We start from the raw sequence: 14,710 nt of genomic DNA on the forward strand, positions 1-14,710 counted from the left end.
ACGGTCGCGTGCTAGTCAACAATGGCTGGTCGGGGCGATACTCCGAAGAATGCAAACAAACAAACGCCCCTTTATTTTGACGCCGCATCCAAGACATCAGCGCAACAAACATACAAGTTCACATTCAAGATGGAAGAAGATATGAAGTTTGCCGAGCCAAAACTGGCCTCTCAGCAATGATTGCTGTGCCTGAGCTATAATACAAGATTTCCCCAGGCTCACAACATTGAAAGTACTTGTCAAGAGTCCATAAACACGCCCAGCTGTAGGGGGTATGTGCCTCGACCACCTCGGCGGAAGACTATTGAGAGGTGTTCGAGTGTTCCCCAAAAGTATATCGCAAAAATAGGAAAACGGGATCGGGTGCGAGGTGATTCGAGGTAGGTAATGCGTCTCTTGAAGTTTCTGATCAGGGGCAGAAATGAGAACGACCCGCGGGCTATCCAAGGCACAATCGTCCCATTGTTGCTCCAAAGGCAAATAAACACATTATATTCCCAGCCTCGAAAGAGACCTCACACAGGGTGTATGCGAGTTCCTTCCGGACGCCGAGACAAAGCTCATGTACAAGAATGTCTCATTCCTGCAAAGCGTGGCCATCATTAGACAAAGACTCCATAGAGCTGTGCAGAAGTATACCGGTTCTCCGTTCGTATGTTCGTGTCCAAAAAGTCTATACATTCCCTGAAATCGCTTGCATCCCCTTTTGAAAAGAAACCAACACTAACTCTCCCACAGGCTCCCACGCGAATTAGGTATTACCGAAATAAAGAAATCGTAGGTAGGACGTGGTCGACGAGACGCGCTAGGTGCTGATTTACAGGAAGGCAGCGAGACCGACGACGGCAGCGAGGCCAGCGCCAGAGAGAGCGGCGACCTTGCCGGCGCCGGCAGTGGGGACCTCCTCGGGGGCACCACCGGTGGGAGTGGCAACGGGGCCCTCGGGCTTGCCAGGCTTGCCGGGAGCGCTGCCAGTGGGGACAACGGGGACGAAGGTGGAGTTGCCGCCCTTGGCAGGGGGAGGAGCAGGGCTGGGGCATGTTAGTGATGATGCTTTGCAGCTCGTGAATCTGGGGACTTACCAGTCGTGGCAGACGACAGCGGAGGTGGTGATCACGGGCTTGGTGATGGTGCAAGGGCAGTCAGTGATGGTCAGGGTGGTGGCCTCAGTGATGGTGTAGGTCTTGCCGCCGTGGGTGATCTCAGTGGGGCCGGGGCAGTAGGTGGTGTAGGCAGTGACGACCTCGGTGGTGTAGGTGACGTTGCCCTTGGCGTAGGCAGAGACGCCGGCGGCGAAAGCGAGGGCAGCAGCGAACTTCATTTTGACTGAGGTTGGAGATATTAAGGTAACTCGAAAGTTGTAGGTAGGTTGTTTAGAGGTTGGAGGGTTGCTGGAACGAATGTACTTGACTAAAAGTCAGGGTATTGTAGCGAATGTGTGAGTGGGTGAGGAAGGAAGAAAGAAACTCTCATGAGGTCTGGAGGACTCGAGCTTTATACCGAACGGACGACCTGCAAAGAGGATAGGGATGGCCGTTGATGGGATGGCGACGGGGGGTGGTGCATCGTGGTGGAGGGGTGGAGACAGCTCATTCATTCAACCATGGGTGGATGCTTGATAGAGAGCCTTCTCTGTACAACGGAGCATCGAGTGGAGATGCGAGGGCCAGACGTCTCTTGGAGGAGGTCATCAGAGGCGGGAGATGGACGCTTCTCCCAATGGCTGCAACGCAAATTGAGGTTAACAGGGGGCCCTGCCGTCTGGGAAAACAGAGAGTAGCCACACCACTCGGCGTGGATCCTGGGCGGCTTCTTTTTCCAGAGCCATGTTATTTCAGCATGGGTCAAATCAGCGGCGGCGACACGACGAGGGATCCAGGGGCCGGGACCACAGAGCAGGGGGCGTGCGGCCGACAGCAAGCAATGGAGAAAGGGGAAAGGGGGTGTCGATGTGGGGAGCTTCTCTGTGCCTGGTGATGCTTCTTGGGTGGAGAGGCCTTAATCCCGGCTATTGTCTCGCTCCCTGACGAGAGTGATGACCGAGACGGACCAGCCTAAAAAAAACACACACAAGAACTAAAAAAGAAATCAAATGAGGAGATGTATGGCAAGGTTTAAGCATGGGTCGGTGCTAGAACGGGATGAATAACAATGCACGAGGAAGGTGCAGGCACCGCAAGCTGTTCCCGACCATATCTCATAGAATTGACTGGGCATGCACAGCGAGCCCTCACCTGGAAACGAGATTATGCCCCCCGTACGGTACGAGAAAAGCAGCACATCATCATGGTCTCTATGCTTCGCTTCACGGGAAACATCTCCGTTTAGACGAGTGGCACTGATCCAGGAAGTTCATCAGATGCTGCGCGGCGCGGACCAATATGCGACCGGAGGGCCCGACGCGGACCTTGCTAAGGCTTAGATAAAGAGTACCTGCTAACACAGCTTGATTGATAAGGCTATACAGGTATCCTGCTGACTCCCTAGCATCAGCCATCATAGTCGTTCATGCATCCCACACCATGGTTGATTAGTGGTTGATAGTGCTACCGTGATAATGGCATCGCTACTGACCGTGGTGGTGCTATTGGATTCTGGATTTGGTTACGTAGGATTTTGCTATTTCTGGTTTCATTTCATATGTCGATCAGTACTGATATGGTGAGCTCGGAAATATTCACAGGAGGGCTTCAACCAACAGATTGATCTTCGACTCGATATCACTTCTATTTCTGTGGTCTGAGATTGCGTGTCGTGGACGATCCCATCTCCTTCTGCTCACTGGGCGGGTGCGAGGGTACATGCGACATCCGCCGTCCTGAGTGTTTAGCGCTTTCCTTCCATCCCACCTGCACAACTGCCAGCTCCATCCCGCCCTGGCATAAATGTTGCACTAATGCAGGAACAAGACCCTTCCCGCCTTTTGCATCCATCTCTTGATGGATGCCTCCATTGGCTCATCTCTCTTTGTTCTGTTCTGTGTTGTGCTGAATCTGACTGTATTGGAGCACTCAGCCAGCTGACATCTGGAGCCTCCATGTTCCTCTGATACCATCTGAGCTGAGCCGAAAACCCCAGAAACAATCGCCACAGGTCGCTAGGGCTCATCCTGTCCGCCACAGAAGGCTTGTACGACCTGGCGGCCAGCAGCGCGAACCAGTCATACCACGACACACACTCTCGCGGGCTACCAACGGGGGCCCCTGTCTAGCTAAAAGTCTGGCAGCGAAGCAAAGGCCCAGCCCAGTGAGGCAAAAAATGTACCTGGGGAATTCTACAGGCCCTGGACACACCGGCCGGCAATTGTCTCTCGCTGCTCCTTTGCCTCTGCTCTGACTGGCCAGCGCTCTGTAGCCTCGGCTCTCCACGGCGACTATCCACAGTCACACACGCCTCAGGCAGGGGATAGGGGAAGGAGAAATTCCTTGGAAAGGGAAGGCTATCAATGTGGACTCCAAACCAGAGGAGCGGAAGCGGAATAGGGAAGGTGACTGGCGAGGAGCCAGCGAAACGAGGGATAATTCCATCGAAATCCAACACTCCACGACCAGGGCGCCACACCGAAGACCGGTTAAAGCGGCGAATTGCTTCATCAGAAAGGGATCATCCAGACCAAGACTATTGGCCCGCCGCTTGGTCCACGACCAGCCGATGTGCCGGCGCTTCTCGATTTGCTTGGACACTTCATTGGCCGTTCCGCCCCTAGCCCCAGATGAGCAGCGCCGCCCTTAGCTGACGAGTCTCCTTCCAAAATGGAGAGGCTGCCGCTCTCCAAACAGCCGGTAACGGTAATTTGTCCTCGGCTGGTCGCCATGTTGCAGTTGTTAGAGGGTTGATCCAGTCCTGGTGGACGGTTTGCGACTCACTAATGCCCTGTGCTGTTCTCTGACTCTCCCTTCTCAGGGCTTCTCGGCTGTTTCTGTCCCCTGGTCTGGCCGAGAGAGATTCCATGGTTGCATCTGGATGTCTCGTGGGTGTCAGCATCTCTCTGGAGACGACCCTGGAAACCCCTCGAGCCCCTTGTCGGGGCCTTTTGCGCTCGAGTCAACTCTCAAAGTCGGACTTCATCAACAGATACGGCTCTTCCATACGTACCCCAGACGTTCGGTGATAAGGCATCAAGCGTTCCTTGGTGGTTTGCTACACACATGTCTCCTCCATAATTTCCCCCTTATCCACCAGGTTTGCCCCAGAGGCACCAAACCCGACTTCTAGTTCCGACAACAGCGGCATGAGCACCTATAACCCCCGCAGCCTTATCATCCCACAACATCATTTCCGGCCCTGACATCCAGTCGAGACCAGATCGGAGCTTGAGCCCATGCCCTTTCAAGCTCCGAGCCAGCGAGTCACAGCGCGTACCAGCTATCAGGGGAGCTTGTCTGTGGTTCAGTTCTCGTATCTTCTCCATCAAGCCTTCCCCATCGAGTCATGACTCCCCGACGAATGTCCCGGTGGGGTCGGCGACCCACGACCTCATCAAGATGATGCTTTGTTCTACCGCCTTTTCGCCTCCAGGACAGACGGAAAACCCATGCCTCCTAAGTTCAAACCCCAGCCAGCTTCTCCATCTCGATTCTTGCCCACATGAGAGAGATTCAATGGCCAGGGGTAGCCTGCTAGGGCTTTGCTGGTTGTTGTCAAGCTTTTGACCGTCCTTCTGTATCCAGAAAACCGCGATAGCCAACCGGTCCAATGCCACGAGGCGGCGCGCTAGCTTTGACCAACAGACACTACGAAGTTAGCATGGACTTCCCGCGAGCTTCGTCGACTGGGGAGATGGAAGGACAAGCTAGCAAAGAGAATCCGGCCAAGGCAGGGTCATTCAGGATGATGCTTGGCCCAGGTGCTTTGATAGACGGATCCTGGAACACCCCGTCTGGAGAAGGCCTGGGAGACAGGCTTGGCAGATAGGCCCATGAAAGTGCCTGATACTGGATCGCATCTCGCAGTCACCATCGACAAGAGCACGCGATACCGTGCAACCGCTGGACGAACGGGTCGATGGGCCTCGAAACTTTGTCGGGCGAGTTTCTTTTCTCGCTCTCCAATTTCGTATCACCCCCATATCCTATTTCCCCTTTGGCACACGCCCCAAGCACTTCCACTGTCCCAATTCGACTCATCCCACCTCGAGCCGTCAGTGAACAGCTCAGACGTTGAATCTTCCGCAAGCCTCCCAAGCCTCTCAAGCCCAGTTTCCAGGATCAAAGGCTACCATCGACGCTTGTTCGTCGGTCAAGTTTTTCTTAGCCGCTCAGGACTCCTTGATTTGGAGCTGCTCGGAAGGCCATACCCGGAATTAATTTCCACCACTGACCATGATCTGGAGATCGCCCAGACTATTCCCAGCTTAACCTTCTCATCTCGCCCGTCCCGCAGCCATGCTTCTTGCCCTTGCATGATACAGAGAATCTGCTGTGCTGCAACCATACGTTCTGTGCGTTGCATGCTCATGCAGCGTGACCGACATCTCGCGAACGCCCCCGGACCGCACGAATAGCAACCCGGGGCTCGAGTTGCTGTCGATTGTGTTGTTGTTTTTTCCCTGCCGGCGTTTAATGAGCCGCTGCATGTTTTGACATCTCGCCCAGACAACCAAAACACCCAATTTGCTCGCCCCGTCGTTAGTCGACGCTCCGTCGATGGAACCAACTGCGGTCCGTCCAAGTCACATCTCTAACCCTAACCTACTTTGTTATCACTTGGCTCGATCTATACTTGGCTGGTTCGATTTGCCACACCCGGGACTGCTGGCCGTGGTTCCTACAGGTCGGCCCCTCGCTGTTTTCTCCATGGCTAATTTCCAATCCCTTGCTCGTCTTTGAATCACTTCTCCGGGGGCCTGGCCGAGGATGATAATTGCCTCTTCTCCGAATGGTCTGACCGGCCCATGGCCAGAACAGCTACCGTCGAAGCGACACCAGCACACCATCCCATCCCCAGCGTTTCCGGGAGTTGACTATCGCCTCAGGCGTAATTGCAAGTGCCTTGATTCGTCTGTCCGAGCCGCACGCTTGTCTGTGTTTCTTGGCTGTGGTGGCAACACTCTTGGCCAGCCGAGTCTGAGCGGCTTCCGCTTTGTCTCTCGTGTTGGCGGAGACGAGAGCATGTTCTGTGCCGCATTCTGTATCTGTTTTTTGGTTCCGCGGCCTTTTTTCGCTAACCCGAACCTGCCTTTTGTCGATTCTCGTTCCACGACAAGAGCAAGGGTCCTCGGACTCTGCTCTTGACATCCATTGAGAGAAGGCCGAAATGCGCTCTGTGATTGAGAAAAGGGAGAGATAACGATGTGAGCAATTCCAGGTGTCAAGCGACCCCGGTTCAATTCAACCAGGCCAATTGCTCGATTGCACCTCCGGTCGGACCTCTGAATCAATCTCGCCCTCAGCTTGTGTCCTCCTGGGACTTGACACCAGCGGATTACCTTGTCAAACACCAAGTCGAAGTCATCATGGCACAAAGTTGTGTGTTGCAGGTGTCGTCGCTACACAGAGTATCATTGGCCCCGTATGTCTGGCCAAAGTTTGTCGGAGGTTGACGACATTGCGTCTGAGAGTATTACTAATGTGCGTCATCGGTTTCACTCAACCATCTGTGACCGTCTTGCGCTTTAAGCTTCAGCTTCGAATTTCCACCATAGTCACCTTTAACGCCCGAAACGAATACCTGAAACTACAACATGGCGGATCTGATCAAGGCAGTCGGTACGGGAGCAGGATGCAAGTCCAAGACCAGGACCGTCTAACCTAGTTCGCAGATATCCGAGGCGGTAAAGGCGAGCGAGATGCCCTCTTCATCAACTCTCAGACGCCAAAGCCCTCGCCTACTGAAGGACAGGCCCTCGTCCGTGTCAAAGCCTTTGGCATAAACCGTATGGATATAGTCCAGCGACGCGGCTTCTACCCGCTTCCGCCTCAAGCCCCCGCAACGCTGGGCGTCGAGTTCAGCGGCACCATCGAGTCCCTTGGGCCCGGTGACCACGGTGCCTTTAAGCAGGGTGACGAAGTCTTTGGGCTTGCCTACGGTGGCGCCTACGCCGAGTACCTTGCCGTCAGTACTCGCATGTTGCTGCACAAGCCGTCGTCAATGGACTTTGTGACATGTGCTGGCATCCCGGAAACTTGGATCACGGCGACACAGGCACTGCACCTTGTGCTTGGCTTCACCAAAGGTAAGTCGATCTTGTGGCACGCCGGTGCCTCGGGCGTGTCTATTGCTGGCATCCAGTTGTCAAAGATTGCCGGTGCATCCCAGGTCTTTGCCACGGCCGGGTCCCAGGAAAAGTGCGACTTTATCACCTCGAAGCTCGGAGCCACCGCGGCCTTCAACTACAAGACGCAGGACTGGGCGGAGGAGATCAAGAAACACACCGACGGTAACGGCGTCGACTATATCGTGGACTTTGTTGGTGCAAGCTACTTCCAGCAGAACCAGACGGCCGCTGCACGGGACGGACGTATCGTCCTCCTGGGCACGCTGGGTGGTGTCAAGATCCCCGAAGCCGACATCTCGCAGATCCTGTACAAGAGACTTCGAATCGAGGGCAGCACGCTGAGGAGCCGGGACGAGGAGTACCAGGGAAAGCTTCGTGACCGCCTCGAAGAGTATCTCCCAGACTTTGAGTCAGGCAAGTTGAAGATCTTTGTGGACAAGGTTCTGCCATGGGAGGAGATCCAGGAGGCTCACAAGCACATGGAAGAGGCCAAGAATCTGGGCAAGATCATATGTACTATCTCGTAGGCACCATCCATAACTCGAAAATAGGAGACAACTCTTGACGACGCCACGCTTGTGTTCGTCAAAGCAAAAAAATCCATCGCTTTCCTCAATGTGACTGAATCCACTTGAGCATCTGCTCATACGCTGTAGCCTGGGCGTCCTTGATGGCAGCATCCTGATACTCGCCGACAACGGCAAACCCTGATATAGTGAGCTGATGATCAAGATGTATAGATGGGTGAAGCATTGACTTACCGTGCGGCACTCCAGGATATACCTGGACCTCGTGCTCTAGGTTTGCATCGGACATGGTATCCTCTCCTGCTATCCGCACCTCATCGGTGAAGAGAGGATCATTTTCGACGCAAACCAGGCTCAGAGGAGCACTGATGTCTTTGAAGTCATCGGGGGTTACTGAGGCGGCATGTGCCAAAGCACCGGCCTTGATGAATGGCCCGGACTTGAGTCCTCCGCTCTCGGCATCCCCTTCAACAACCTTTGTCTTCTTGGCAAGAAGTAAAACGAACCGCGCACCGACGCAATACCCGGCTGCATAGATGCCATCGCCACGCTGGATGGAGTCTGCGTACTGCTCTCGGGCAGCATCGATCACCTTGTGCAGGATAGGCATGACGCGGTCCTCAGTGACGCGGGCGAGCCACATGTCAATGAGGAACGATTTTGTAACCTCGACAGCCTTCAGCTTTAACTGCTCGAGGATAGATGTGGAGTCGTCGGTGACGGCGGTTGCGCCTGGGGCTGTGTCGCCGGCGAAGAGGTCGGGCATGAGGACGAGGTAGCCCTCAGAGGCGAACTTGTCGGCCTGGATCTGGTTGTTGGTGGACTTGATGCCTGTGCCTCCGGTAAGGAGGAGGAGGAGCCGGGAAGGGGCATGAGGGTAGTCGGTGGGCTTGGAGATGTAGACCTAGAGGCGAGCGTCGTTAGCGACAGTATAGATGGGGTCAATGGTTGGTCGCACATCAACGTCATTGAGCTTGATGATCTCGCCAGTAGAGGCCTGCCCAGAAGCTGCACCTGTTAGTATGGGATGGGAATGATCGGGAATGCAGAACATACGAGTAGGTCTGTCGGTTACGCAGTGCTCGCCGACAACAGGCGCCGAAGGGGCAGCGCGGGTCTCCTGGGCGTCGCTCTCGGGAGCTCTAGTAGCATTATCTGCGTCAGCCATGGTGGTTTTCTGGTTGTCCTATCTGCGATCGAGATGCGTAGTGTCGTAGGATTGGCAGGCAGATGATGTTGTTGTTTGATGCATGGCTGATTGCAGTTGAGGGGCTGCCTGAGGTTGGACAGCTGCGCTGCGCTGCGGCGCCTTGGCTGGAATCCAACGTCATGTTGGAGGGGTAACTCCCTGCAGGAGCTCTTCCTTGTGCGTGACGCGGCGACAGGTGAATATTGGTTCATGCAACAGCGAAGTCAGGTGGTTTATGTCAGTAAATCTGAGCTTCACAATATCAATTCTATACTAGAAAGGCCCAATACCCTGTATATCTTGACATTCACACTTGGCATTCTCTACTAGCTAGGTTGTCGAGATCGTGTGGTTCGCCCCCGGTTGCCCCAGCCATCAACTGCCGTAGCATTACATAATCCAACGACCCCGCGATCTCTTGCCACACAGCGCGTTGAGTGGAACGCGCTGAACGCGTCGTAGGCACCATCTTCCTTTTATCGTCCACTTCCATCACCTTCCCCCAGACAGCTACTCAACCAAGCCATCAAACCAACGCGATACACACAATCTACCGCCGAGAACCGATCACAGCTCACGGCAACCATGGCTGCAGCTTCAGCGCTCTCTCGAGGCGCTCTTGAGTGCGTTTTCTCGTTTCTCATCTCCCTTCTTCGTTCACTAACTTTTTGTCAGCGTGATCTTCAACGATCCCGACAAGGCCGCCAAGCTCTTCCCCGTACCCGTCTTGCAATGCCTCCAAGTCAAGCAGATGGCCCCTTCGGCCCAAGGAGGTGAACGATACCGTCTCGTTATGAGCGATGGCCAGCATTACGTTCAGACTATGCTTGCTACACAGGCCAACCATGTCGTCCGCGACAACAAGCTCGTCCGAGGCTGCTTTGCCCGGATCAAGCAATACACTCCCAACAACCTGAAGGGCAAGAAGTGAGTTTGTGATTCACCGTCGTCTCGACTGCTTCTGACCACACCTAGTATCCTTGTCATCCTCGATCTCGAAGTCGTCGAATCCCTTGGCATCCAGGACAAAATTGGCGAGCCGGTCGCGGTCGACGCAAAGCCACCCGGTCAGGAGGGTGCCATCGCCGGAGGAGACTTCTACGGTGTTAAGAAGGAGGAGCAAAAGCCACAGCCCCAACAGTTCCAGCAGCAGCAACAGCAGCAGTCGATGCCTTCGCGACCAGCCATGCACGGTGGCAGCAACATCTACCCCATCGAGGGCCTGTCGCCCTTTGCGCACAAGTGGACCATCAAGGCTCGAGTCACCTCCAAGTCGGATATCAAGACATGGCACAAGGCCACAGGCGAGGGAAAGCTGTTCAGCGTTAACCTTCTGGATGAGAGTGGTGAGATCAAAGCCACTGGTTTCAACGAGCAGTGCGATGCCTTCTATGACCGTCTGCAGGAGGGCTCTGTTTACTATATCTCCACTCCTTGCCGAGTGTCACTGGCCAAGAAGCAGTTCTCCAACCTTCCCAACGACTACGAGCTCGCTTTTGAACGGGATACAGTCATTGAGAAGGCCGAGGACCAGACCAATGTGCCTCAAGTGAGGTTCAACTTCTGCACCATCCAGGAGCTGCAGAGCGTGGAGAAGGACAACACAGTCGATGTGATCGGTGTGCTCAAGGAGGTCGGCGAGATTGGAGAGATTGTATCCAAGAAGGACGGCCGACCTTTCCAGAAGCGAGAGCTAACCCTCGTGGATGATACTGGCTACTCAGTCCGTGTTACAGTTTGGGGCAAGACGGCCAACTCGTTCGACGCCCCCGCCGAGTCTGTTGTTGCCTTCAAGGGCACCAAGGTATCCGACTTTGGTGGAAAGAGTCTCAGTCTCCTTTCTTCTGGCACAATGAGTGTTGATCCCGACATTCCTGATGCTCATCGACTCAAGGGATGGTATGACTCCGCTGGACGAACAGACACCTTTGCAACCCACCAGGGCATGGCGAGCATGGGCAACGCCACTGGCCGAAAGGACGAGATCAAGACCATCTCTCAGGTCAAGGATGAGAACCTGGGCATGGATGACCAAGCCTACTACACCATCAAGGCGACTATCGTCTTTATGAAGCAAGACACCTTTTGCTACCCAGCCTGTGCTTCCCAGGGCTGCAATAAGAAGGTGACGGAGATGGGAGATGGCACTTGGCATTGCGAGAAGTGCAATGTGTCGCACGATAGGCCGGAATACCGATACATTCTGTCTCTTAACGTGGCCGACCACACCAGCCACCAATGGCTCAGCTGCTTCGATGATTCTGGCCAGAAGATCCTGGGTCGTACAGCCAACGAGATGATGGAGCTGAAGGAGTCGGATGACCCAACCAAGTTCACGGCGGCATTTGAGGAGGCCAACTGCAAGAAGCTCACGTTCCGATGCAGAGCAAAGATGGACAACTTTGGCGAGGCTCAGAGGTACGTTGCCGTGTTCCCTGACTGTGTGTGAGATACTAACATTAGTGCTATAGGATACGATATCAGGTGATGAGTGCTATGCCCCTGGACTTTACTTCAGAGGGCAACAAGCTCAAGGAGATGATTAAAGAGTACGAGAACATGGGAGTATGAAGATGAAGGCTGCGATTCTAGTGCGTGCGGGATGGCGAAAAGAGATTGGGGGTTGTCTTACCATGTATACCTTGTAAAGCCGGGATGAAAGGATCGGTCTACAATGTCGTGGACATGAACATTACGCAATACATAATGAAATGAGCATCGCGACGAAGGCAGTATCATCTGGGGTGAATAGAAAATGATTTAAATGCTCAAGAGGATTCAACAAGCTTTTATTAACCCAACGCCGTCATGTGTGCAGGATGCCCTAATGCCTGGTATCTAACTACAGGGGCAGTCTCTGGTGCTTCCAGGGCTTCTTGCCCTCGCCGTCTCCGTAGTCAGCGGTGGCCTGGTAGTCACCGCGGATCTTGTACTTGTAGATGGTCAAGCCCTCGAGACCAACAGGTCCACGGGCATGGATCTTGTTGGTGCTGATACCAACCTCGGTACCGAAGCCGTAGCGCATACCGTCGGCGAGACGGGTAGCAGCATTCCAGTAAACACCGGCAGAGTCAACCTCGTTCATGAACCGCTCAGCCTCAGCCGAGTCGGAGGTCATGATGGCGTCGGTGTGGTGAGAGCCGTGGGTGTTGATGTGGGTGATGGCCTCGTCAAGGGAAGAGACGGTCTTGACGCCGATGGTGAGGGAGAGATGCTCCGTGTCATAGTCCTCGGCCGTGACATCCTGAACACCCTCGAGAGAGAGGGATGCAATGGCGACCTTGCTGGCCTCGTCAACACGGAGAGAAACGCCCTTGGCGGCGAGAGCAGCAGCAACACCGGGGAAGACGGTAGTCAGAGCGGTATCCTGGACGAGGAGGGTCTCGACGGCGTTGCAGGCAGCGGGATAGCTGGTCTTGGAGTCGACGATGGCGGTGATGGCCTTGTCCTTGTCTGCCGAGGCAGTGAGGTAGATGTGGCAAAGACCGTCTGCGTGGCCGAGGACGGGAATCTTTGTCGACTCCTTGATGTAGCGGACCAGATCGTTAGAGCCACGGGGGATGACGAGGTCGATGTAGCGGTCCTGGGCAAGGAGCTGGGCGATGACATCGCGGGTGGTGACAAGTTGGATGGCTGAGTTGGGGACCTGAGTTGTCTCCAGGGCTGAAGAGATGACCTTGGAGATGGCGACGAAAGACTCGGTGGATTCCTTTCCTCCTAGGGGATGTGAGTTTTGTGAGTAGAGATGATAGGAGGGAAACTTACCCTTGAGAATAGCGGCGTTACCAGACTTGATGGCGAGAGAGGCAATGTTGGCGATGACCTCGGGTCGGGCCTCAAAGATGATGAGAAGCACACCGATGGGGCATGAGACACGCTCCATGACAAGATCATTATCAAGTTCAGTCCTCATCTGAACCTGACCAACTATTGAAAAAGTGAGTCTTTCAAGCTCAACCACACAAGAATAAGAAACCAACCTGGATCCTCAAGATCCCTCACATCGAGAATACCCTTGAGCATATCCTCCCACTTGCCCTTCTTGCCCAGATCCAGCCGCGACACGAGAGCCTGGCTGAGGGAACCATCAGCAGCAGCCTTTGCGGCGAGCTCCAGGTCGCGGGCGTTGGCGGCGAGGATGTCGTCCTTGGCGGCCGTGAGTGCGGCGTGGATGGCGTCGAGGGCGCTGTTGCGGGCCGAGGCGGGGAGGGTGGCGAGGGCGAAGGAGGCCGTCTTTGCGGCGCTGGCTGCGGCCTCGGGGGAGGCGTTTGTGAGGGACATTGTGAAGTTTGGTGAAGTTCTTTTGTTGGTGGTGAGTGTTTGATATGGAGGGAGATGGTTTAAAGTGACTCAGGTGGTTTGGTGGGGTTCATGCACCCCGCCATCTATTGGAAGTGCGGGAGAGCTTCCGGAGCTTGAGAAGGACCAGTAAGGGAAAGGCATTACGATATTAAAGTGATTGGATATTCTAGAGACATTAGTTATAGGCTAGACTCTATAAGTTTTGGCATTTGATGGATATTTTTCTATCTCGTGGCTGGCCTTGTCTTGATGAGCTCACACTCACATTTCACAGATATGAGAGTGGAGCGATGTCGGCGGCTGGGTATAAAACTCGAACTGTTGCTAAAGTCAAGCAATGTATTATTGCTGGACATTGTGTAGCAAAGAAAGCCGCCAACAAATGTAGAAAAAACTTGTGAAAACGAGTACTATAAACTAGAATAGAGATTACCCTTACTTATGCTGTGTAACTTGTGCTCATTGCTTCAATCTCATTGTGAAGTATTAGAAGCGTTTGGTGATATACACCATTGTAGTGACATGTTCAAATGTGATAGCACAAGGACGAACAACAAATGAATTATATTCGAGTACTTCGTAGATATATATATATATATGAAAAAGTGTTATTCTTTTACCTGATCACTTACTCCTGTCGTGTTGTGTGCACACCGTCGCGTGACCGCCGACACCTACTTGGTTAGGAAACCTCCTCCGATACAGGAACGCTTCCCATGCTTGAGGGCACGCAACCTCTGACAAGGCGTAGTTAGCTCAATTGCAAAACGGCGAGATGCTGATTAATTCGACTTCCAGCACAGGCCCTTTTTCCAACTTCGTTTTTCTTCTTGGCCATTTCCCCCTGTCTTGTCGAGTTACTCTCATAACAACAAGTCATCAACCATACAATCACAGTAGACAACTACATATCATCAATACACAATCATGACAACTCAAATGAAACTCAGGAAGAATACATCCGCACCCCACCCCCCGCGTTATTCCCCCATCGAATGCCGCTTTTCCGTCCTGTCGCCCCCCCCTTCGGCACCGCTCTCGGCGTTCCCTCCACATATCCGCTCCACACAGCTAATTCCCGGCGATAGAGACTGGGAAACCATTGGTCAGTCAAGCAAAAGCCGGGACCGGTTTGCTCTTGGACTCTCTCTTCCCCGGGGAACAAATGTAGGGTGCGGAATGATAGATGCGGGCTCGTCAATGGCACCCTTTTTCTTCCTTCGTGTTTGTTTTTCAAGCCGGGATCATTCTTCCACCCCCTACCCACCACCACAACCTGGATCTTGGCAAAATCTGACTCTTCATCTCCGCCTTTGAATGAATATATTTTCGGATCGTTTTTTTCGTTCAGTAGTTTCGAGATTATCTGCCGTGCAGTCTGAAGCAATTCCGCTCCCGTCTCCGGTTCTTTCTGCTCCGTCTTGCTCCGGCTGCCGCATCGCCGGGTTCGGCAGACCGGTCCCCACATTTTCTTTT

General features: G+C 53.9%; 5 protein-coding genes across 5 annotated transcripts; 2 read left to right on the plus strand and 3 right to left on the minus strand.

Annotated features, from left to right (window-relative positions):
• Window positions 1-817: 817 nt before the first annotated feature.
• Window positions 818-1,321, minus strand: NCS54_00707800 (Hypothetical protein; the record flags this gene model as incomplete). The annotated part of the gene is made up of 2 exons (XM_053152513.1): window positions 818-1,031; window positions 1,083-1,321. 2 exons carry the CDS (start codon window positions 1,319-1,321, stop codon window positions 818-820), a joined length of 453 nt encoding a protein of 150 aa, XP_053008488.1.
• Window positions 1,322-6,682: 5,361 nt separating this feature from the next.
• On the plus strand, window positions 6,683-7,743 carry NCS54_00707900 (Hypothetical protein; the record flags this gene model as incomplete). Its single annotated transcript, XM_053152514.1, has 2 exons — window positions 6,683-6,707; window positions 6,761-7,743. The coding sequence occupies 2 exons, from the start codon at window positions 6,683-6,685 to the stop codon at window positions 7,741-7,743; spliced, it is 1,008 nt and encodes a 335-aa protein (XP_053008489.1).
• An 85-nt stretch (window positions 7,744-7,828) lies between these two features.
• Window positions 7,829-8,911, minus strand: NCS54_00708000 (DLH domain-containing protein; the record flags this gene model as incomplete). Its single annotated transcript, XM_053152515.1, has 4 exons — window positions 7,829-7,923; window positions 7,978-8,647; window positions 8,702-8,751; window positions 8,800-8,911. The coding sequence occupies 4 exons, from the start codon at window positions 8,909-8,911 to the stop codon at window positions 7,829-7,831; spliced, it is 927 nt and encodes a 308-aa protein (XP_053008490.1).
• A 606-nt stretch (window positions 8,912-9,517) lies between these two features.
• Window positions 9,518-11,503, plus strand: NCS54_00708100 (Replication protein A subunit; the record flags this gene model as incomplete). The annotated part of the gene is made up of 4 exons (XM_053152516.1): window positions 9,518-9,555; window positions 9,608-9,859; window positions 9,908-11,350; window positions 11,404-11,503. The coding sequence occupies 4 exons, from the start codon at window positions 9,518-9,520 to the stop codon at window positions 11,501-11,503; spliced, it is 1,833 nt and encodes a 610-aa protein (XP_053008491.1).
• A 271-nt stretch (window positions 11,504-11,774) lies between these two features.
• On the minus strand, window positions 11,775-13,213 carry NCS54_00708200 (Glutamate-5-semialdehyde dehydrogenase; the record flags this gene model as incomplete). Its single annotated transcript, XM_053152517.1, has 3 exons — window positions 11,775-12,649; window positions 12,698-12,859; window positions 12,913-13,213. The coding sequence occupies 3 exons, from the start codon at window positions 13,211-13,213 to the stop codon at window positions 11,775-11,777; spliced, it is 1,338 nt and encodes a 445-aa protein (XP_053008492.1).
• Window positions 13,214-14,710: the final 1,497 nt, after the last annotated feature.

Source organism: Fusarium falciforme, chromosome 5, assembly GCF_026873545.1.
Source record: "Fusarium falciforme chromosome 5, complete sequence".
NCBI classification, from domain to species: domain Eukaryota; kingdom Fungi; phylum Ascomycota; class Sordariomycetes; order Hypocreales; family Nectriaceae; genus Fusarium; species Fusarium falciforme.